At 36.8% G+C, this 25,727-nt stretch overlaps 1 protein-coding gene across 1 annotated transcript; it reads right to left on the bottom strand.

Annotated features, from left to right (window-relative positions):
* Positions 1–5,103: 5,103 nt before the first annotated feature.
* LOC145161399 (zinc finger CCCH domain-containing protein 29-like) lies at positions 5,104–7,400 on the bottom strand. The gene is made up of 2 exons (XM_079080908.1): positions 7,245–7,400; positions 5,104–7,160 (listed from the first exon to the last, which is right to left on the bottom strand). Exon 2 carries the CDS (start codon positions 7,150–7,152, stop codon positions 5,332–5,334), a length of 1,821 nt encoding a protein of 606 aa, XP_078937034.1. The 5' UTR covers positions 7,153–7,160; positions 7,245–7,400; the 3' UTR covers positions 5,104–5,331.
* Positions 7,401–25,727: the final 18,327 nt, after the last annotated feature.

The raw sequence follows: 25,727 nt of genomic DNA, 5'->3' as shown, positions 1-25,727 counted from the left end.
CATATGAGATTTTTTGTAGGAACATAAGGTATGTTACTTATCTTTTATTTTATTTTATTTTATAATTATAATTTGCACTTTAGTAATCTATATTGTAATTGACTGTAGGCATTCATTAGTAATAAATAATAATTGTAATGTCTTTGAAACCAAAGGAGGGTGTGGAGGGTTTGTTAGTTACATAGTTGACTTGGATGGGAGATATTGCACTTACATAGTATGGGATTTGAGTGGGATTTCCTATATTCATGCAACTGCTACCATAAACTACATACACTTAACCGTCAAAGAGTTTATTAATGATTGGTTTCTAAAAGACAAGTTTTTATAATGTCGCATGACAAACATATAGCATCTAATGATAATAATATATATGACTAGTGATTAAATATATCAGACCACTTCCACTAGTTGCTTGAAGAAATACATGGTAAACTTGCAACAAATAGGATGAGACATCCTACTGAGAATGATGACAAATATGATATAAAATTCAAAGTTGCAATGACAATTAGGTGTGGGATTGTGGGGAATATAAGCAATAGAAAGGGATGCAAAATATAAGTAGGCCTGGAAAGTAAATTGGAAGACTAAGGAAAAATCTATATAACCCATCTACTTCTTAAAACGTACCGAAAAGAATGAGTAATCCATATGACCCATCTACTTCTCAAAATGTGACAAATAAAAGAAATCCAAATGAACCATCTACTTTTCAAAATGTGCCAAAATGAAGAAATTTTTCTAGATATATCTACTTCTCAAAATGTGCCAAAAAGAATAAACATGATTATGAAAATAAGTGGCGGGTCCATTGTTATGTGAGTTGGTAGGTTTATAAGTGAGACACTTTGTAACATCCAGATTCTTAGGTATTATTCTTTGGAGCTCTTTTATTCTTAAGTTTAAGGATTTGGGGATTTTGCCTTCTCCATGGCGTTGTGTATTGTTTACCACGGTGTGGTGGTTAAATGATGTCGCGGCACGGCACCACATGGTGCACAAACCCTAAGTTTCGGTCTTGGGTCCTATTTAAGGAACACGAAGGCTAGGGTTTCGACCACCCTTATCCCACATCACTCCCAAAAATCATTCTCTCCAAACCCTAACCTCCTTTCTTCCATTATTAAACTCTTTGTGGTGTTTTTGGTTATTTGAAGGAAGAAGAAGAATTTGTTATGCAAGAGACCACCAAGCTAACCCATCTCCATCTTCTTATGCACATCCTGGACCATTGTAAGTCCTTAAGTTCTCATCTTTTGTTTCATCCTTGTTTATATCTAGAAAAAGGAGCTCATATTTTGATAATGTTTTCTTTTGAGTGGTTGGACATGATAAAGTTTGCAACTTTATCATTCCTTAAGACCCTAGAGCAATATATGTTTCAAATCTAGACTCCCAAGGTTGATTTGGTGCCATGGATGGGATTTGGCCCTATTTCCATCATTATGAACTAACTTGAGTGAATGACATGCATTGGACATGCACGTCCATAATGTTTGGATTTTTATGGATTAACTGAGTGCCTAGAAGCCTTCTGGAAATTTGAGGTGGTGGACTTAACATAATAAGGACTTAATGAGACTTGGATCTTCCAGCACCTCCACGACACGGTTGAGTATTGACCGTGACGCGGTAGGCAGATCCATTATGATTCTGGACTGACCGTGTTCGCGGCATGGTGGGTAGCTCGCCACGACGTAGCGGTGAGTTCCATCCGCAATCATTTTGTAGTTTAGTTGCCACGACGCTGTGGCTGGCAGTTGACTTTGATCGTTGACTTTTTGACCAGTTTGAATTTTGGTCAAACTTGGTGAGGTTTTGAGTTATAGCATGAGGTGTAGCTCTTGATTTGTTTAGGAGGTTCGTGTAGCTGATTATGTGAGACATCGAGTAGTGGATTTTATCTCTTTGTTCAGGTGAGTCTTCTTACTATACTATATAGGACACTAGGTGTCATATGTGCTTGTTGGCTTTGTGAATCTTGTTGTTATGTTTGCATAAAAGATCATGGGGAAGGCAATAGCAACTGCAGGAGTGTTGTAAAATTACGGTTTGGCCCATAACATTTACTTGGGATGAAATAGGCTTGTTGGCTGAAATAGGCCATTGCAGGAGTGATTGTAAAACTATGATGCAGCACATAACATATCACTTGGGATAAAATAGGCTCGTTGATTGAAATAGACCATAATGCTACGTATTTGGTTATATATGGTATGTTGGAATTTTGGGGAACTCACTAAGCTTTGTGCTTACAGTTTAAGTTTTAAATGTTTCAAGTACTTCTACTAGCAAGGGAAAGGAGGCAGTCTAATTGCATCGCATCGCATCTACCGAGGATTTCCATACTATGAGATTTTGGTATTACTCTTATATTTTTTTTGGAAAGGGAACTTCCCTAACGAGGATTTACGGGCCAGTTTTCGCGCACCGACTAATCCCCCGCTGCAAACATGAGGCTTTGCCTCATGCCCTGGAGTCACTTCAGGCGAACCTCCATGGCCACAAGGGCTGAGTAGTGCCAGGATTTGAACATGGATCAATAGGTTATCCATCATATCTTCCACATGCCTTACCATGTCACCACAACCCAAGTGGTTCTTATATTTTATGTAAACAAAATACTCATGTTTTGTATTATTGAATTGAGAAGTTTATGGAATGGTTTTATTTATTTATTTTAAATTGAAAATTTTCCCTTAGTATCTTTGGACTGTTACACACTTGATGATGTTCAAGTCGTTGGAGAGATTTATCTTGTAAGTGCACTTGTTATTGAGGTTGGTAGTCAAAGATGTTAATGAGGTTGTTAGTCAATATGTAATCAGTTTGTTAGTTAAAATATTAATGAGTTTGTTAGTGATGTTAATTAGGTTGTGATTGAGGATGAATGAAATTTAGATAATGATGTCCCAAAAGTGTTTAATGATGGAAAATCCTAATGGTGTTAACATTGAAACTAAAAATGTTGGTGAAGAGAGTCATCCACTTAAGCTGGCATTTGACAAAATTTCATTAGTTGAACTACATTTACAAATTTAGCAACAATCTTTTCTAATACATAACATTTATTGGGGTTTTTTTTAGAAATCAATGAAGGGTATTTTGTAAGAATTTTAAAAATGTCATAAGTTTATTGAAACGTTAGTCTGTGTAGTTTTCAGGCCATCATCAATTTTCCATTCATTTTCTTAATCCAGTACAATTCTACTGAAGAAAAAAAACACCATGTTACTTGTTCATTTTTTCAAAACATGTCAAATCGTACAATCTCCTCCTTCTCATCTCCAACGAAAATTCCCATACACCATTTATTATCGCCGACATCCCTCTTATCGTTGCTCACACTACCCTAACCCCACATCCATTTCCCGCCCCTTTCTTCTTGAATCATGCACCAACAGGAACCACATCCCTTCAAGGATGCAATTTTATTGTTGGCATTTGAGTGTAATTTGTGTGGAGGTTTGAATCATTTTTTAGGCTTGAATGTGAGTTCGAATCAATTTTTTTTGTAGGTTGTATCCGATTTTATATTAGTTACTTGGTGGTGGTGGTGATTAGGGCTATTAATCTGAACCTAGCCCAATAATTAACAGGTTGAGTTGAGATTTTTAACCCGTTTAATTTAATGTGGTTGGGTTAGGGTTGAAATTCTCAACTAGTTTAGAACCTCTCAACCCGTTTAAAATTTTTAAATATTTTTTAATTTATATTATTTAGTATTATTATTAAATGATTGTTATACTTTGATTATTTTTTATTTCTTAAAAAACTTGGGTTAATAATCTTTATTGGAAGTCGAATTGGTGAAGTTGAAAATTGAGTTGCGTTGAAATGGCTGTATTATTTTCAAATGTCAACAATTATTTGGTTTTTCTAGTTCTATGAATTTTATTTGAAGGTTCTCTGATTTATAAGCGATTTTTTCGAAATTTAATTAGATCAAACTCGGGTTCAACTTATTTATTAGACATATTAGGTTGGGAAAACGATAAACAACTCAATCCGATTTAACCAATTTACTAAAAATGTTGAGTTAGATTGGAAATTCTCAATCTACTTACTTAAACATGTTGGGTTTAATAGATATTTTTAACCCGTTTATATTGACACCTTTGGTGGTGATGAATAGTGGAGTTTGGTGGTTGATGGTGGTGATTTATAGCGGAGTTTGGTGGTTGAGGTGGCGAATGATGGTCATAAAAGAGTGTTTGTTGTTAGGGGTGGATGGTAGTGTGAGTGGAAGATGTTGTCCGGAAAAAGATGACAGAAAACATAGTTTTACAGGAAATCATATATAAAAAATTGTTTAATGGTAAAACATATAAAAAATAACATCAACATATTATATTCGGTCAAAATTATAAGTTTGGAACAGCTCACATAAATTTAATAAATCATATAAAAAACACTCGATATATATTAAAATTATAATCGATTATCTTACAAATTCATTTTTATTTTTACAAATTATATAATATGGCAATAGGTACTATATTAAAAGGTCTATTATTGTGAATGCTTTGAGTTGAAAAATATCACAATATCACGTGTCATTATCAATATTCTCCTTTTAGTTTTGTATTTCATGTATGCTCTCCTGGTCACACATTCAATTATTCAAAGAGGATGCCGACCATTCAATTATTTTATATTTTTGTCGGTTAATTGAAAAAGAATTTCCTTGGCTTTGAAGTTTTTTGTTCACATCAATAAAGTTTTAAAATATCAAAATTTTAAAGTTACAACATAATTAATTAAAAAAATCGGGATGTTTTTTTTTTTTTATGATACTTAGAGATGTAAGATTGCTTTTATTTTGTTACCCACTATATTTATTTTTGAACGGCAGATTTTCATTAAATATGCAAACAAATTGCTAGTGGTGGAAAAGATATTATCTGAAATCACTATAAAACTATGACCAAAAATATTATTACGAAAGAATACATTTTACGCTTCATAATAATTCAATCTACATATCAGATGTTCAGAACACATAAATCTAAAAGTATATTGTAAAGTATAAAATTAGACCAGATCGTGGCAGGCCAACGCCTCTTGAACATCGAATAATAATATATGGCATCACGCTCATAATCAAACATTTGATTTCATCTTAAAGATGTGGATTTGAATAAATAAACAATTAAATCCCCAGTTGGGAAATTATGAAGAAAAAATTACATCAATTGTTAAAAATAAAATAAAAGAAACTCCACTTCTTTGTGATCTAAGTTAATCGATAATCATCCTTGTTCCTCTAATTAAATATTATGTGATCAAGGATTATCAAAGAATTTTTGATTGCTGAAGCTTTTGCTGTTATGCCATCAGTTGTTCTTGATCTATATACATCTGCTCAACCCATTGTGGCACCTTTTCCGATGAACTGTACAGTCCGGCGCCGCCCCATGGACCATCTTGCTCGTGATTCCCCTTGACCGGTGAACCCCCGTTCCCACTTCTGAACCCGAAAGATGCCGACTTTCTAAGTTTAGAAGCATCTTCGCTGTTGAACCCCCACTCCAGCTTTCCATCAGGCGAACCCCATTCGGAATAAGTGGAAGACGGAGGCACTGACCGGAGGCTCATGGTGGATCCGGCACCACGGTCTATGAAGCTCTGGCTTCGTTGTTTGGCGAATGAACCAGATCTTGAATTCATCACTGCTTGTGCCACCGCAGCCGATGAATCAAACCCAAAACTTGTGGGGTTTCTCCCCGGAGAAGATGGGTAGGTTGCCCGGAGTGGGCTCGAGTTCTGCCGGATCTGGTGGCCTGACGGAGACTGCAAGAGAGATTGTGTAGATGACACTTTTGGAGACAAACCCTGTATTTGAGATCCAAAAACATCATCATAATTAGTTTGTTTCATTTCCCCAAATCTATTGTTGTAAAGATTGGATGATAAGTCGTCAATCATCTGCTGCCTTTGTAGCATCTCCATTTCCATCTCCATCTCCATCTTCAAGTCTCGGGCAGTTAAAGACGTCTTCAAACGACTGCCGGGAAGTTGTAGCGCCGGTGGCGTTAAATGAACGAATTTGTTCTGCCACATATTCCCGTTCGCCGGAGAATTAGAAGGAGACATGGGTGAAGTTGAACCGAGACCCATCGGACTCATCGAACCCATTTCGATTGGACCTGATTTCGGCGATGGAACGGCTGAACCAGTCGATGCATACAGAGGTCTGAGTTCATCGACCTTGTGAGCAAAAAAACAAACTTTTCTTGCACAACCAGTTTCATCTTTGCAGAGACGAGTCCGGTATTGAGCAGGGTGAAGCCAAGATTCAAACACCCCGTGTGCATATTCGCAGTTATCTCCTTTGATGCAGCTTCCCTTACGAAACTCCGGGCATGGCACACAGCTATACTGATGCTTCCTCGGATCACGCCGCCGTGCGTTCTCGCCGGGATGAACAAACGGACACTCGGTCCAGTCGTGAGAATAGGCTCTGGAACATGGTTTCACCTTAAACATATACATCCTAAACTCATCAGTACCATAAACACCATCGTTAATATCCGGCAACGATACGTCAACCGGGTATTCCTTCTTCGCCGCAATAATCTCTGTTTCTGTGTCTTCGGTTTCTTCCTCATCGCTTATAGAAAAACCCCTCAATAACATCTCCAAAGCTTTCCGTTTGGACGATTTGATCCCACGGGCAATCAAGTCAACTGGTTTATTGTCGTTGTCGTCGGTTAGATTAGGATCGGCGCAAGCCTCGATCAAAAGCTTCACTGTATCGATGGATGTAGAAGACCCACCTGCTGCGGCGCAGTGAAGGGCGGTGGCACCGTCGGAATCGGAGGGTTTGTTGACATCTACCTTTTTAGTGCCGATTATATATTTCAAAACCTGGATGCTTCCGTAGACGGCGGCAATCATAAGTGGAGTTCGTTCTTCAAACCCCATCTTCCCTTTAGACCCATTTCTTCTTCCATACCAGAAGCTAAACTCGTCTAAATTCATCCCTTTCTGTTCTACCGTGGTTACGAACTCAGAAACATCATCGGTAGCAGCTAACTCCAGTAAAATCGAAGATTTCAAGAAAAATCCATTTTTATTTTCTTGAAACTTTTCTCCTTCCATGATTAAAGTTGTAGAACAAAGCTTACTCTTCGAACCCTTACACATCAAAAAACCTGCAAAAATTAAAAACCTCCATTAACAATGATTACTCCAACAAAAATGAGTTGTTATTCCATAAAACCAAAGATTCGACATACCTGATTGGATTGACGAAGAAAACAATTGAAATGTTAGCTGTAAAGAGTTTCTGATGATTGTTGAAGCTGTCGAACAAATCCAGTTAGACCGATGAAGAGAATGAATTGGGATGAACGATGATTATATATTGTTCAAATTGAAGAATAAATAATGGAAAAAAAAGGACACACGGGTATATGGGAGAAGGAGGCAGGAAGGTGTGGGTTTTCTTTGTCTGTATTTCTGTTTGTCGTGTTGTGGGTCTAAGTCAAAGCTTTCAACAATGGTGGAACACCCACTTCAAATGCAAATGCAAATGCAAATTCAAATTCAAATGCAAATGCAAACGCAAAATTAAATGCAACGCAAATTCAGATGCAAATGCAGACGGTGGGATCCACTCTGATTGGTTCTCTTGATATTTGACTGTGCTATATACCCGCTGTCTAGCTTGACCCGGCTGGATTTGCACAACGAACCCCACGCGCTTCATATTAATTAAAGCAAGTTACACATTTGGTACCTCGACTTATATATAGACAACTTGCATTTAGTACCTCGACTTATATAAGACAACTTGTATTTATGGCTTTTATACTTAGATATCAATCAAGTCACTAAACTAACACTATGAATGATATTTGTTATTCTTTGTGGGTAAAGAGATTTAATAAACAAAATTGTAAAAAAAATAAAAAATAAATAGACTACTAACATGGACGAAATAACACCCCAATCTATGCCTAGAAGGTGTGGATCAGCTGAACATCAAACAAATAGTGAAGTAAATTAGCGGACTTAAACAATCAAGCCCACTGCATTCCTAATTTGTTGCAAGGCGGCTTAAGTAATTTTAGAAGACAACAACAATAAGTCAACAACGCTACCCCAAGTCTAATCACATAAAAATCTGCAAGGGGTGAGATAAATAAACAACCATGTGGATGGTGTTATTGCTTTCGTGGATGACCTCAGACATAATAATGAAAAAAGAGGAAGAACTTGAACCCACTTTGAATTATCTCTTGCATATGAAAACATCAGCCAACAACATAGAGAAATATATAAGCAATCAAGTAATAAGTAAATGGAGCAATTATATGCAAGTAAAAAGTGTGTTGACTCGTAAAAAGGTACTATCAATAAAAATGTATATTAGTAATACAGGCTGAAAGCATCGATGAAACCATGATAATACTGTAAAACTATATGGGAACACATCATCGAAAAGAACACTAATACATAGGTTACCCTTAAGGTACTCCACTATCTTAATTATCACCTTGTGCATGAGGTCATGTCATAGTAAGAACCAATTTTTTGAAGTCTAACCTCATGTTATCGCCTCACTTTCTTCACATGCATGCTTTCCTTCATGTATCATCGATATTGCCTATCTCCACCATTTTAACAACAATCGCTAGTTGTATTAGATGGACATATTTGAACGACTACAATCTTCCTTCCCTTAATTCTTGGTGATTGGTGCCATGCATAACAAACTTTTTATTATTGTGTTCGAAATCATGTTCAACAAAGTTCTACCACAAGTTTGCAACATCCAATTTTAGGATAGCGGATCGTAATTTGATCGAGTAAAGGTCTTGGGCTTTATGGGAATAAAGTTTAGACCTTATTGGATGTTGATAATGTTGGTTAAATGATTTAAGCCCTTGAATTATGCTTTGGAGTCAAAGGGTAGAATGGAAAAAAATGACATTTTGACTTCTTGTGATAATTAATGAATTTGGTTCGGTATGTTATAAGTTAAAAGTAATTAGATAGAATTATGGGGCTTGTCGATACCTTCACATGCATATAATGATCACGGAAAACGGAATTGGAACGAAGAAGTTATGATTGTTTGAAGCTGAAGTTGAAAATCGAAAAAAATCAGGAATTTATCAGAGGAGCGAGGAGCGCCCTTTAAGAGTGCGCCCCCCCCCCCCCCCCCGGCCTAGTTGGTTGCGCGTTTGTAGGGTTTTGGGGTATTTAAAGACCATTAACCCTAAGGGTTCGTCATTTTCAGCCTCCACCTCCTCTAGAACACCTCTAATGAAACCATGGCCTCCATTGAAGTGTTTGGAACTCATCATCTCTCCTAAATCCATTTTGGTACTCTCTTAATGTCCATTTGGTGCTTTCTTTTAGTGATATTATGCTCTAGAAGGATGAAAACAAGAAAGATTGGTATTTGAAGTTATGTATTTGAAGTATTCAGCCTCCATTCACCTTCTAGACCTTTGTAAGTCACAAAGTTCCAAGATTTATTGTGTTTTTATCTTTAGATCTATGAATATATGGAGCTTTGGTCTATTTTAATGAGTTTTGGTCCCTTGGTGGCTTGTTATATAGAGTTTGTAAAGCTCTTGAGCTTTTGATTAATGTTTGGGATGATATTTGGTCATTTGGTATACTAGAAAGTGCAAGCAAGAGCTCTCTTTACTCCAAGCATAAATAAAGATGGATTTTTGGCCACTTCTCGACTTAGAGTTTTAGATCCTAAAAGTTTGTGGCCTTATAATGGATAAAGTTTCAATTTATACATCATGTTGATTCAAATTTGAAAGTGGAAGATTTGGATTTATTAGATTAAGACTAGAAAGATGTGTTCTTAGACTTTATGAGACTTAAAGTTTAGATCCTACTTGATTGGAGTGTCTTAAGGGGCAAAGTTGGAAACTTTATCCATTAGGACATTCTTAAGGATCAGATCTGGGAATTTGTGGATTTGACTTAATGAAATAAGGCATTTTACCCTTTGGATTGAGACAAAGCGTGTTGCGCCCTTTTCTAAGCGGTGTACTTTAGGGTTTTTCAGTGCGCGCATGATTTAGCCTGGATCTTGTGTTTGTTTTGTCTTGTAGTAGGCGATGGGCGCCTTCGAGAGGGCGTGGTGCGCCTGTTGACCAAAGTGTTTGTAACATCCGGGAATTTGGATATATCTATTTAACCCTTCTTCTTCTTCAAGTTGTCAAGATTAGCCCTTAAATGAAAGTTATGGCAAATGAGTACGCTGGGCGTACTAAAGAGTACGCTGTGCGTACTCATGATTTTAAGTTGGACGCGGAATACTCACGGTACGCTGGGCGTACCTTGAACTACGCTGGGCGTAGTGGGCCCAGACTCAAACCCTAAATGAGACTTGTGCACTATATAAGGAATGCTATGGCCTTATCCTCAGCCACCATTTCACAGAGAGAAACCCTAAGAGAGCATTATCTTCGTTCTAAAGCTTGTGTGTGAGTGTTTTGAGCTAGAAAGTGCCTTTGTGTGTTAGTGAAGAAGAAGGGGAGGTGCTTGTGGAGGCTAGGTATTTATTTTGGTTTTGTGTTTCATGGTCCATTTTCTAGGGTTTTGTCCCAAGATGGAGACTTTTTGGTGTAAATGGTCTCCCTAAGCCTTGATCTGACCCATTTCAGTTTAGGATGTGTTGTGGATCTATAAAAATCCAAACTTGGTCGTGGTTATGGGGTCATGCATGAGTTTTGGTCTTAATGAGAAAAGGGGATAAAAGGTTGGAGTGAGTTATAACCTTTTCAGCCATGCAAAGGCCTAAAGGTCTCGACTTTATGGTTTAGGAGACTGAGGAATGTCGAGATCTGAGATATGAACTGTTGTCTTAATCTATTCAGACCAAAAATATAGAAAGGATGAGTCTGGGACTTACGTTGGGCGTAAGTCTCAGAACGCGCAGCGTAGTGGGTTGAGGTCCCCGATCAGTTCCATGCGCGTTTGGGTACGCTGAGCGTACCAAGGGGGTACGCCCCGCGTAACTCCTTCTGGGGGTTTTTGGGCCAGGCATTGTGTTGGGCCTTAAGTGTTGGGCCTGGAGTTTGGACTTCATGCAATAGAGTCTTGGACTAGAGAAGTGTATATATGTGCTTTGGGCCCTTGGTTTGGGCTTGCCTTTTGTTTAGGAATTGGGCCGTGTGAGGGCCCATTTATTATTGGGCCTTGGTGGGCCCAATGGGTTTAGGGCATTGATGGGTTGGTAGGAGGTCTATCTTTAGACCTAATAAGTAAGGGGTTGGACCTAGTTCCTAATTGAGATAATTGTGGGTTTGGCACAGAGATAGAGGCCGGTGCGTATCAACAGTGTCTATAGGAGTTGTTCATCATCCGAGGTGAGTCTTCTTACTATACATTACCTAGAGTGGTATCTATGTGTAGACCGGAGGGTCTTGTGTGTTATGTGTATGTATGAGATTATGTGTTATGTGATATATGCATGCTATGTGTTGTATAGACCGGACCGGAGGGTCCAACGATATAGACCGGACCGAAGGGTCCAACGATACAAACCGGACCGAAGGGTCCAACGAGCTATGACCGGACGAGAGGGTCCAACGAGCTACGGGACTGGAGGGTCCCGCTGAGACACATCGACCGGAGGGTCGTACTGTAGCCTCGAGTGGCGTATGTGTTGTATGTGGTATTTTGGGGAACTCACTAAGCTTTGTGCTTACAGTTGTTGTGTTATGTGTTTCAGGTACTAGCGAGAATCGCGGGAAGGCGCCGGCATGATCCGTACACACTTATGGAGTTTATGTCTTGAGATTCTGGGATATATTTTGTTATGATAACATTGGATACATTATGTTTGATATTACCTTATGAATAAAAGTATGTTTTAAAAATGAAAAATTGTTTTGGAAATTTACGTTGTTACAAGTTGGTATCAGAGCCTTGGTTTGAGGGATTCGGACGCACCTTCGGGCGCATCTGAATTCAAACTGAGGATTTGAGAAAGTTTTTCATAAAAAGGAACAATTTTTCTAAAAGAGTAAAGGACTTGAAGAAAAGCAGAAAGGAGCAGTGTGTACGATCAGCCAGCGCCCGAACGGTGATTTCCCAAAATACCCTTACATTATGTATTATGAGATATGATATGATATGCTATGCATGCTAGAGTAGGCTAGGTATTCATATTAGGACTAGAGTAGCCTGATTTGTGATGCCTTAGCCTAGGAGATTACTGCTGCTATGTGATGCTTCGAGAATGAGTAGGTAGCAGTGAGGAGCTTATGAGAGGTCTACCGAAGGGTAGCCTATGTTTAGCGAGGTGTAGAGTACTTCTGATCTGGGATCCTAGGAGGAGGACTTGGGATGAATACTGATGCGGTGTGAAAGGTAGTATAGGGCCCGTACTACTGGAAACAGCGGATCAGTGAGCAGTCCAAGTAAGAATCCTTAGGGTACCAAGGGACAAGTAGGGTTGGGTGATCGAGTGCGAGTATACTCGATCGAGTCTCTGGTATCTTTGTGTTGTGTTTCAGAGACATCATGGTTGGTACACCACACACACCGGAGAGCAGCGGTGTTAGCGATGATAAGATTCGCCGTATGATTCATGACGAGATGACCGTGGCGATCCGGAAGGCTAATCCGGAGGATGATAAGTAGGGGATTAAGAAGTGATGACATGGTTCGAGTACCATGATAAGTAGCGGATTGAGAAGTGATGACATGGTTCGAGTACCATGATAAGCAGCGGATTGAGAAGTGATGTCATGGTTCGAGTACCATGATAAGTAGCGGATTGAGAAGTGACGTCATGGTTCGAGTACCATGAGTTGTAGCAGGTCGAGAGGTGATGTCATGGTTCGAGTGCCATGATGTGAGGTGGAATAAGAAGAGGGAACATGGTTCGAGTACCATGATTCGTAGAAGATTAAGAGGAGATAACATGGTGCAGGTACCATGATTCATAGCAGATTGAGAGGTGGCCACGAGGTTTGAGTACCATGTCATGTGGCGGTTAGTATTTCTGGTTTTTACCGGTTATTTCGTTGATAAGTCTATTTTGTGTATATACTAAATTGTCATAAATCTGTTGAATTGATGTATAATTGTCCAAGAATGGCACTACTTTGATGAGTTGTTGAACTTCATATGCAGGTCAATATATTGTACTAAAAGTGGGCGGAACCCGCAAGAAAAACGAGCAAAAGGAAGCTAACAAGCATGAGAGACGAATTGATAAAGGAATGAAGAAAAATGGTGCTGAGAAATTTGACCACTCTTCAATGTTTTGATCATATATCAAGATCTAGAGCTCCGATTGACATGATTGAAGAAGTTCTAGAAACTAGACAAAATTTCCTACAACTTTCATGTTTTGCATTTTTGCTGATTCTACCGTTTTCATCACCAAAAGAGGCACAAAAGATGAAGGACGTCCTAGGACGCGTCTAAGACGCCCCCTAGGACGCCTAGCCGTTTTAGGCCATTTTCAAGTGCAAATCAAGGACGACAGAAGACATGTAAAACGCCACGAAGGATGCCAAGACGTCCTATATGACGTCTAAGACGCCTACTAGGACGCCGACGCGGAAAACAGCTCCGAAAATCAGTTTTTTAGCACCTATTTAAGGGAGATTAAACCCTAATCGACTTTGGACTTCTTCCCTGCGATTTTCCACAGTTTTGGAGGGTTCCAAACACATTCAAAGCTTCTCCGAACACGTTTTTGATAATTAATTTTCCAAATCCAAGACGAAAAATCACCAAATTCATTATCATTCAACGTTTGAAGATCGTTCAACCGACGGATCTACATCAATTCAATCAAGCTCCAAATTTGATTATTTCAACCCCAAGGTTTCATCGTTACATAGTTGATTGATCATTAGACTTCATTGATTTTATGATTTCAAGTTGGTTTGTGAACTTTAGCATTAATTCCATTGTTTATATTGAAGTTGTGTGTTTTGTTAATCATATGGAAGGCTAAACCACCTAGGTTACTTCCGGGAACGTTGTAGGATGTTAGGATGAACACGTTTTGATTATTACTTTTATTCTAGTCAATTTCAGTTATTGTTTCATTCTTAAAGTTATGATTTTTACTTACAGTAATTGGAGTTGGGTTTTCTTATTGTGTGATATTGCAACTAAGATAGTGTATTGTTAATTCACTAATCATTCTGAATTCAAGTAGTTTAGGAGCTAAGATGATCAGTTGAACCCACATACATTATTCCGAATTTGTAGTATTATATACTCAACATTGTAATAGGTAATCGTAAGACACATTATCGCCAAACCACTAGTTGTTCCTAATCCAATTAGACATAGGGAGTAAGACAACTAGTTGAAATAACATATTGTGTTCTCAAAATTATTTGTTGCAAGTTAATCAACCTTAATTATATCTAGGTAATTAAATTGGAATTTAAGGGAAGAAAAACGTGTAAGTCCAACCATCTGAACAATTGAACCGGAAGTATCTTGTTTTTTCTCATTGATAGTAGTTTGTTTTAGTAGTTCTTGCATTACCAAGTTTTTAGCTTTTTCATCAACTTTTAGTTCAAATAATTTCGTGACAATTGCTAGTAGTAGTTTTTCGTTGACTATTTTAACACAAAGTTTGACCACAAACTCCTCGTGGATTCGACCCTTACTTACCCTATCTATCTAGTGGTTTTTGTGGTTATTTTTGATTGAGACAACAACCTCAATCAAAATTTGGCGCCGTTGCCGGGGAGATTGTGCGCTTAAACAATTGTGTTGAAGTAGTCTTTAAGTTTTATTATATTTTGTTTTATTTTTAGTTTAGAATCTTCACTATTTTACTGTTTTTGTTTAGGGACTGTCGTGAATGGAGGAATACATTTATATTAACCAAGATATGTGGTGGGGGAGTGGAAATCCAGGTCAAGATCAATACAATCAAAATTTGGCGCCGTTGCCGGGGAGATTGTGCGCTTAAACTATTGTGTTGAAGTAGTCATTAATTTTTGTTTTTTTTAGTTTTATTTTTAGTTCAAAATCTTCACTCTTTTACTGTTTTTGTGTAGGTGCACTGGTGATGGATGAATATATTTACATGGATCAAGATGTGTGGTGGGAGAGAGAAAATATGGGCCAATATCAATACTATAATGATCCATATAATGATGATACATACGATGATCAATATGATGATGATTATTGGTGGACTGACAATTCAGCTCAAAGCCAATACCATGAATCATCTTGCTTCCCAGACAACCAAGAATCAGACAAATCTTCATTCAGCAAAAAGTTGGATCAAATGCTAGAGATGTTGAATGAAACCTTCAACAAGGAGGAAGTCAAGTCCAAATCATTTTTGGCGATTGAAGATGAACTAAAACAAATAACGGAGCAGCTAAAGCAACAATCACCGGGTAAACCTTCGGACACTACTAAAGTAAATGAGGTAAGTTTTCTATGCAATGATAACATTGTGCATAATCCTACACCACCCGAACTTGAGGTTGTGGTGGAGGATGATGTACCTTTAAATGATAATGATACCCAAAGGATGTTTGAAATCAAAGAAGTTGTAATTGAATTGGAAAAGTCTAATGAAGAGTTTCATGAGTTAGAAGCTTCTAAAGTTGGGGAGGGGTTTGTGGAGGCTAATACCACCCCTTACCCAACAACTTTAAAAAAACTTGAACCACAACTTTTTAATGTGATGGGTTCTAAAATATTGGTCAAAAACAAACAACCAAATGTAACCATTGATCGTCCCTTTTTAGAAAGTATCGATGCTAAAATTAGTTGTCGGGAAGGTGCGATTAATTTGATATTTAGAGACCATAAGTGTTGGATTAATGTCTAAGTCCATAACTATAATTGGTAAGACTTGACCCGACCCGGCATGGTCCATTTGGGTTGCATGGCATCATGCATTTGGATAGACTATAATGAGAGAAATAACACTTAAGGTTGGTTAATATATTATAAGTTCTAATATATTAATAAGGTTATTTAATTAGTATTGATCAAGAATTAATTTAGAATTAATTAAGTGATCAAAAGGAGACTAATTAAATATATGGGTTGATTGTGTAAATCATTCATTCTTATATATGTGGGCTTGTGATCCAAGATTCCTTATGTTGGACTAAGTCCATGGGGTGACCCATGGATACTCCATGGAGGTTAAAATCCATGGAGCATAAGGAATGGGTAAAGTTATGAGTTACATGGTGTAACCCTAATAGCCACCATATAAAAGAATCTCATGGCTCAAGAAATCGTGCACTAATGTGTGAGTGTGAGGGCTAGACGATTTCAAGGAGTGTTCAAGTTTCTCTCAAGTTATTCCAAGTGTATTTGGTGTTGTGTGAACCATTTGAGGTGTCACACTTGGGGCACTAGGAACTCAAGCTTCATGAAGACATTCTACATCAAAGAGGTATGTATTCTATCTTGTTATATTTATTATTTTGTATGCTAGATTAGGATAATACCTTGGATGTTCATAATTGTATGTATAATAGAGAAAACATAGATCCAAGGTATTTAGGGTTGCATGTACACTTAGGAGTGTTAGAATGCTCATAACCCAACAGTGGTGTCAGAGCCTAGGCTTGTTTTCTTGTTATACTTGCAAAAGTAGCTGAAAAATCGAGTTGGATGCATATATTCAATTGTGTTGGCTGGAATTGGACTAGGAACATTACCCTAAGATGTTTTTGGACTTATAAACTTGTTTTTGATGTGGTAATGTTCATGCTAATCCAATTTCTAAGATAATTGTCATAATTTCAAGATTTGTATTAGTTTGTATGTTCATGCTAATTTCTTGAAGATTGATGATTTGAATTATCTTGTTCTTATGAGGTTCTTAGATTAATAGAAAAGTTGTGTGAAATAGTTGTTTTCAATCCATTTTAATCTAAGAGTTGATTCCAAAGTGTGTTTTTGTAACTTGTCCTCAAGTTATATGAAAAGTCACATTTAAGAATCATAAAACTCATAAAAGTTGGCAAAGGTTACAAAATGAAGAGTCTAGTTCTAATTAAATGGTTTTATGACTCCATAACTTGTCCTCGAGTTATGGAGGTTCAAGAGTCTCTTCATTAAATTAAAAAAAAAGTATAACCTTAATTAGTTCCATAAGTTACAATAAAAAAAAGTTATTTTTTTTATTAATTAGTTTAAAGTCTTCCATAACTTGTCCTCAAGTTATGGAACTTGAAGAGTTTTTTTTTTTAATTAAAACTACTTTAAACTCATAAGTTATGAAATTAATTAGTTTTGAATAGTTTCAAAACTTGCCCTCAAGTTTTGGAATTTGAAAAGTTTTCACTTATGAATACTTTAATTCCAAGTTAGCCCTTAGAATTTTAAAAGTTAAAATTCAACCCTTATACTTTATAATATTATAAGTTAATAATATTTATATATATGTATAAGAGTAAAGTCAGTCTTACCGTTAGTAGGCCTCATTCACGAAGCCGGTCTATAAGGGGGGTATAAGGTTACTGCCTATAAAATGGCAGTTTAATGGGTGTCCACTCTCACCCACCGCTTCCTTGACTGTGGAGGGTCGTTAGCCGAACGGGTAGGACAAGGACTATAATTCTCCTTTCATTAAAAGTATTAATGATAAATACTAAGTAACTAAACTCTTATTAATACCCAATCTTAGTTACTTAGCAAAATGTGAATTTGGTGCTAACCCATGAAATTACACTTTGCACTTTGCTTAAGTCGTTAGTGGAGCGTGTGTGGTTAACCGGCACACTAACCTGGACTTAACAAGGTAGGCAAAGGGTTACTTAATATTTATCATAGTATCGGTGGAGCATGTGTGGTTAACCGGCACACTGATTAAGGGGTAAATATTAAGGGTACCAAGTATATTTGCATGGTTATTCACACCTTGTTTTGTGATCCTCGGCATCCCAGTCACAAAACCTGAAGGGCACACTCGAGATTGAAACATGCCTTTGAACAGTTCAATGAATCTCAAAGATCTAGGACTTTCAAATCCAATTAAAACCTAATAAATTATTTCGTTTTTCATGGTGGAAATTGGTGAATCGTCATTCACCTGCCTTCAAATATTTTATAGCTTGGATTACGGCATCCCTCTTCTAAGTTATAAAATAGTTTGTTGGGTCCTAGCCTTAATATTTCATATTGGGTGTCATATTAAGGACTTTAAATCAACTATCTTGAATATCTCCCAAAAAGATGTCTGGTCTAGACATTTATGATCTTCCCAAATCTCTTGAAACAAGCTTTCCTAAATGAAGATGATGTCCCATGGATATCATACTTCTTTCACCTCCTCCAATTATTCTCCCTAACCCACAAGTTCCTAAAAAGTTTAAGGTCACTCAAGCCCTATTGGCAAGGCAAGGTCTAGGTGTGATCACATCTTGGAGATGTAGTCACATATTGACAAGCCAGGAGAGTTGGGTGTCAAAGTCTTGAGAAAGTTGGTGGCTCAACTACTTTCTAAGTCACATAGTGAGTTCTTTTGGGAATCCTATGAAACAGACTAAGACAAGACCCTTAATGATCTTATCTATTTGCTAAGATCAACTTCCTAAAACGCTATGGACATTGACAATGATGACATTGGATATCCAGTAAAGTTCTCTCTTCCCAATGGAAAGGGATCGGCCATAGTCAACTCGGTTGACCCAATGGTAAAGAGAGAGGCGAAGTCTGAGATAGTCCCATTATCAAGGGTCCATAGGTAACTATTGCCAAAGGAAGGGGCATTGGTTACGAAGCTGCCAAATTTACCTAAGGATGTTAAAGTCAATAAGTTTGGCTCTACTTCAGGTAAAGTCCATTGTCTAACTCTATTAAGTACATGCTGATTCTGATCGCGAAGATGGATTTCAATCGCATGGTTCGGTGATCAGAATTTTGGGCTATTACTTAAGAGTTATGATATTTATATTGCTTAGGAATAGATAACAACAAGGTTTTCATATGGATTGTAAGGATAAGTTTTTCCGCAAAGTTTTAAAATAAAAGAAAAAGGTTTTGATTTTATTTATTTTAAGTATCCTTACAATGGCATTTGTGAAAAGTTGTTGCTTATAAGATTCCATTGATAGCAATATTGGAAAAATGGATTTGATTCTTTCGGTTGTGGTAGTGTATAATATTACCAAATAAGGAAAGATTCTCATCACCCAAGGTTCAATTGGACCGAAACTTGGAATCATGCAAGTTGTATAGTATGATGAATGAGAACTTTCAGCTTGGAAAATTAAGACTAATTCCTTATGTGAATAAGGAAAGGACTAAGGGATCGAGTACACATTCTTGTGCACTGGTCAAGTCCACCACAAAAGATCAAGAAGACTATTCGTCATGATTTACTTAAGTTAAGTAAATATGGTTATACTTATAAGTTTAAGTATAAGTCTGTAGCATTGGAGAAGTTTCAATGTGAGACAGAACGAATAAGAAGAATCAAAGTATGGCAGAAAGATAAAAGTTTCTCAAATCTGAAAAGATGGGAGAGTACTTTAGTATCAGGTTTATGATCATCTTAATGATTAAGATACCATATCACAATTGGTCATCTAAAGTCATCTTAGTGCATTCTTATGACTAAGAAGAGGAGTCATGAATTATTGAAATGGTTAAATCAAAAAGATGAGTCATACTTCGTTCCAAAACAATTCTTAGAGTCATACTCCAAGATTGTAACTTGAGTGACATATCTTAAAGAGGGTTTGTTAACACCAATTTCAAATGTACAAGAGTAGATAACCTTTTACTCTTACATTTGACCAACTTAGGCCAATTGTGTAAAGTGTTAGTCTTGATAAAGAATCTGCACTATCTCTTGAATATTTGACAAGGGAGTCTTATATGTCAAGAGGACAGTGGGAGTCTTAAAGCTCTTGAAAGTTTCAAGACTTAATCAAGAATAAAACCTAAAGTCCTTCACTAGCACACGACTTGAGGTTTATAACCTATCGTGTTGAAATTTTTGTGCCTATTCAAGTTGGCTTTGCATAGGAGTTCTGAGAGTTCTCAATTGGTTGCACAACTACTTGGAAGCAATGGCAGGCACCTGAGCTGCCAAATGGCAAGAATTTAAGATTGCACAAGTTTAATCAATATGAGTTTGGATTTGTCACTAACCTTGTCTTGTGATTATGGTTTTGACAAATTCACATGGATAAGAACACATACACTATTAAATCTAAGTGTCATAAGGTTTCTCTCCGATTCATGAAAATGATGGTGAGGAAACACTTTCACTAAGTAGATTTTAGCTAGATAGCAATTGTGATATTTGCATTCTCAAAGTCGTTAGTGGAGCGTGTGTGGTTTACCGGCACACTAACATGGACTTGTGAGAAGTGGCAAAGGTCTAAACAATTGAGACTATGATTACGGCATCCCTTTTCATAGTTCTAAAATTGTTTAGACACACATGTGAGCTATCTAAGAGAGGTGTATGATTTTGATAAAGTTTTATCAAAACAATCTAGTATTAGAAATCTGAACTTTGGTAAGAAAGTCAGCTGATTTCTGAGTACATGTCAAAGCTAGTGGGAGCATAAGTGTTATGCTAATAATCATCATGTTAGTGGGAGCATGATAATTATGACAAAGGTTGCAAGTTAGCAATGTTAATTATAGAAAACAAAAGTTTCAATTCGTGAGGTTGCAGGGGTTGAAAAAGTTGTTTTGCTATAATTAAGGGAGAGGAAATTATACTTCATTTCAATTCTAAAAGCTTAGATTGAGATTTTAATCGTATTTAATCAAGGATATATATATGAATTTCATGTTGGAATGGCTCAACATAAGGAAATTCTATATATGGGTCCATTATTTGCGTTCTAAAATTCGATTATGATTACGGCATCCCTTTTCATAATCTGAATTTTGAGAACTTGGCAAATTGAAATGGAAATATTATAGCAAAAGACTGGTTTAGTCTTTATGTGAGACATCATGAATCGTGTCCCATATGCTTCGGATATAGGATCGATTACATGTGCTATATTCATCCTTTCTAAAATTTTCCAAATGCCTGGGGCATTATGAAGGGAAAAGGTCTAGAATTGGATATGACTAAAATGATTAAGCAATTGTCGAGGATAATCTAAGGTTTACCAAAGATTGGTTGCTCAATGACAGTTGGAAGTATAATGTTAATTCTGGAAGGACCATATTGACATAATCTGTAAGGAGGCAACTCTTGTTCAGAAGTGATAGTCAAAATGGAATATGGAAATGTTTCAAAGTTAGAAATTATTCAATCTGTGTAAGATTAGGAAACTTAATGAAAGAAGGATGTTTCCAAGGAGCTGATCTCCTTTGGAATGCTCTGTAATGATTGTTGTCAAGTCTTTCTGACTTCGTGCATAATCATTAAGAGGATTAATGCATATAAGTTTAGAATCTAACAGATTTCAGTAAATGGCATGAATTTGGAATTCTTGCATTTGTAGTAAGGATTTGGGACTGTGAAAAGAGGATCATTGGAGTGATGTTCAATTGATCTATTTTACAAAGTAAAGATCATAGACAAACATAGTATGCATACTTGGTGTATGACATGACTAGTGTTTATAAAACATAGTGTACATGCTTGGAGCATGGGACAACTATTGTTTTAAATTCAAGTATAAAGTTGATAAAACCGAAACAATGAATAATGAGTAATCAGTATGGTGATAAATAAAAGTGTTTATTTATATTCATAGGGTTTGATACCATATTTGATTCATTTATTCTTGTGTTTCACTTTGCATGTTTTGACTTCCATAATAACTAAGTCGCTCTTCCTGAATGATTAAGTTATTCAAACCATCCATAGTCGATCATATGTTGGAAGTAGATATGAATCAAGACTGTCATGGGTTGGTTTGTAGAGGTCCAAGTTGGTGGACAAAGTGGTGCTACAACACTCATGAGTGCTCATAAGTTCTGAGTATTGGATTCAACCCGCGCTCATTTGAATCACTTCATGGATTTTATCACGAGTGATCATGAGACGATAATATCTTATATTCTTCAAACCTAGAGATATGAGTTGTTACTATGAGTTGGTTATACATTGATTGCACGAAAACGCATTGGTAACTCGATGTTATAAAACGTGCCTTTGTGTATGATTCAACAAGTAGTAGAACAAGCCATATGAGTCGAAGTTTATCCATTCCTTTTACCTTCGGGATAAAAGCGATATCTGTGGGCCCCTCGATGATTTAAAGATGATACATGTGAGTGCTTGGCCAAGCCAGGACTGATTTGATTTGTTCAATCAGTCAGTCATCATGAATCGGAAATCAGGAAACAACAAATGGACAGAGAGAATGATTGATAATCCATGTCTCAGTCCATATGATATCTAGAATGGAGGAATATATGATCCCTTATCTAATGGACAAGTCATTGACAAAGGTTAGAGTTCATCGACAAGGTCAGAGTTCGACAGAAGCTTTTGAGAGCTACGATTGTTGATCGGTTCCTGAAGTCATACGCAATAATAGTTTTAGACTTATCCAAGTGGGAGACTGTTAGATTAATGTCTAAGTCCATAACTATAATTGGTAAGACTTGACCCGACCCGGCATGGTCCATTTGGGTTGCATGGCATCATGCATTTGGATAGACTATAATGAGAGAAATAACACTTAAGGTTGGTTAATATATTATAAGTTCTAATATATTAATAAGGTTATTTAATTAGTATTGATCAAGAATTAATTTAGAATTAATTAAGTGATCAAAAGGAGACTAATTAAATATATGGGTTGATTGTGTAAATCATTCATTCTTATATATGTGGGCTTGTGATCCAAGATTCCTTATGTTGGACTAAGTCCATGGGGTGACCCATGGATACTCCATGGAGGTTAAAATCCATGGAGCATAAGGAATGGGTAAAGTTATGAGTTACATGGTGTAACCCTAATAGCCACTATATAAAAGAATCCCATGGCTCAAGAAATCATGCACTAATGTGTGAGTGTGAGGGCTAGACGATTTCAAGGAGTGTTCAAGTTTCTCTCAAGTTATTCCAAGTGTATTTGGTGTTGTGTGAACCATTTGAGGTGTCACACTTGGGGCACTAGGCACTCAAGCTTCATGAAGACATTCTACATCAAAGAGGTATGTATTCTATCTTGTTATATTTATTATTTTGTATGCTAGATTAGGATAATACCTTGGATGTTCATAATTGTATGTATAATAGAGAAAACATAGATCCAAGGTATTTAGGGTTGCATGTACACTTAGGAGTGTTAGAATGCTCATAACCCAACAATAAGGTTATATTCCTTTTGTTTAGAACTACTAATGATTCTCCAATCAGTGGTAACCTATGTGTAATCAATACTATTCATGATTATGTGTATGAGCATACCGCAAATATGCTCTCTCACACGACCCTCGATTTGGAGAAAATTTTCTCATGTAACAGGTCAAGATCATTGGATAGTAGTGGGAGTCAGCACCTGGAAAGAAAGTTTTGGAACAAAAAGCATTATACAACACGTGTCTGCAAATCAAAAATAAAAGTGTTCCATGATATCAAGCCTCTACGAAAGAACTTTATCCGAAAGAAAATTTGTATGTGGTTCTTTAAAACAAGGTTTAAACATTCCTGTGGAAGGACTAAAGATAAAAGGTTAGGATTCCACATGGTGAAAGAAGGCATTCCATTTGATCCAGGTAAAACAAAAGAATATGGGCTCATCAATGAAACTAAGGGGACTGGTCTATTGGCATGCTTACCTCCAGTTACTAAAAATAAGATAAATGATCTCACTGTTAACTTTCAAAAAAGTCCACGAATATATGATCCTCCGTAGTCATCACTCAAGGTAACCCGTCCCGCTAATGACATTAAACTTGGCAATTTTGGAACTTTGTGGGTGTGTTCACTGCAAACCCTCACGAGACTTCACTCGTCCACTAGGGGTAACCTAGGGGTTTAAAAGGCTTGTTGCACGTGCCAAGTGCAATCGTCGACCCCTACGAAATTGAGGGCTACTTAGTGTGATTTATTTTTATTTGATTTGATTTGTGTGCTTGTAGTTTTTTTTTTTATTTTAGGAATTTGTCTTTGGATGCATCGAGGACGATGCAAGATTCAAAGTTGGGGAGGGGTGTACACGATAAGAAAACTGAAGATTGAAGAAAAAGTGACAAATTAAAAAAAAGAATCATATTTTTTTTCGGTTTTCGTTCGGGCATAACGGAACATTATGAAAATGCCTCAAGTTAGTGAAGTTTTTCAATAATCAAAACCTATTCTACCATCGGTACCATCAGGTGTGTCGTCCTCCTCATTTGTATTATTTTTATTAGTTTTGATGTTTTTTATTAGGTAATCATTTTGGGATAAATGAATGTTATCTTAATTTTTTTTATTTATTATCTTATTTTCCCGAGTTGGTCACCATGAAATATGTGATGAGTTAGTAGCTTCTCTATATCTTGAATGTAACTCATCAAGATGGAAAATGATAGGAGTTTCGTACATTGAGTCATAATATATATTTAATATTGATTTTGTGGGTTGCTCAGCCGGTTTGGAAATATTTATATTTATTTAAAAATTGTTATGTGAAATACCCAAGTGTTTGAAAAATGAAGGTTTTTGGCTCGAGCCTACGATCTTTCAATTGAGGACCCAACCGAACAATATGTGTCATCACGCTCTGAGTACTTGGTCTTACTTACTCCTGCGCCTTTGGGGTTGGGAGGTGACTATTATTGTTTTCACACAACCAAAAAGCATCAAAAGACATTAAAGAACTTCCAAGTATCTATATTCAAGCTCAAGTTAAATACAAAGATGATCAAATCCGATGAAGCCATCAAAGAACTAGAAGAATGCTCAATCAAGATAAATATGAAGACAAGTTCAAGTTGAAGACATTGTGTGAAACAATATGTGACCCCTCGATAGCTGGAGTGTATGGGTTGGTCCATTAAGTGTTGCCGACCGCGCTAACTATGTTAGTGAACCTTGAAAAGGGGACTTTGACAATGAGTTCAGCTGATTACTCATGAGGTTGATTATTGGAAAGGGTTCAAAAAAGTGGAGGGTTTCAAACAACAAAGTAAAATAAGCATAACATGTGTTTTGAGTTTAAAAGTCCGGATATGAAACTAATAATCCCCGAAATCAATATATTGTGCTATTGAAAATATTGTGATAAAAAGTACGGAATTCGTGATTCCATTGAGATTTTCTTAAGATAAGAGAGTAAGACTACGCTGATTATTTCAGGCCAATCTCGGGACGAGTTTGGAATAAAGTTTGGGAGGTTTGATAAGTCTATTTTGTGTATATACTAAATTGTCATAAATCTGTTGAATTGATGTATAATTGTCCAAGAATGGCACTACTTTGATGAGTTGTTGAACTTCATATGCAGGTCAATATATTGTACTAAAAGTGGGCGGAACCCGCAAGAAAAACGAGCAAAAGGAAGCTAACAAGCATGAGAGACGAATTGATAAAGGAATGAAGAAAAATGGTGCTGAGAAATTTGACCACTCTTCAATGTTTTGATCATATCTCAAGATCTAGAGCTCCGATTGACATGATTGAAGAAGTTCTAGAAACTAGACAAAATTTCCTACAACTTTCATGTTTTGCATTTTTGCTGATTCTACCGTTTTCATCACCAAAAGAGGCACAAAAGATGAAGGACGTCCTAGGACGCGTCTAAGACGCCCCCTAGGACGCCTAGCCGTTTTAGGCCATTTTCAAGTGCAAATCAAGGACG

Source organism: Lactuca virosa, chromosome 2 (genome assembly GCF_052849685.1).
Source record: "Lactuca virosa cultivar CGN04683 chromosome 2, Lactuca_virosa_CGN04683_v6, whole genome shotgun sequence".
NCBI classification, from domain to species: domain Eukaryota; kingdom Viridiplantae; phylum Streptophyta; class Magnoliopsida; order Asterales; family Asteraceae; genus Lactuca; species Lactuca virosa.
This window is presented reverse-complemented; position numbering and strand designations above follow the sequence as displayed.

Coding starts and splice junctions, on each gene's coding strand:
- LOC145161399 (XM_079080908.1), bottom strand. CDS start 7,152: ATGTGTAAGGGTTCGAAGAGTAAGCTTTGTTCTACAACTTTAATCATG.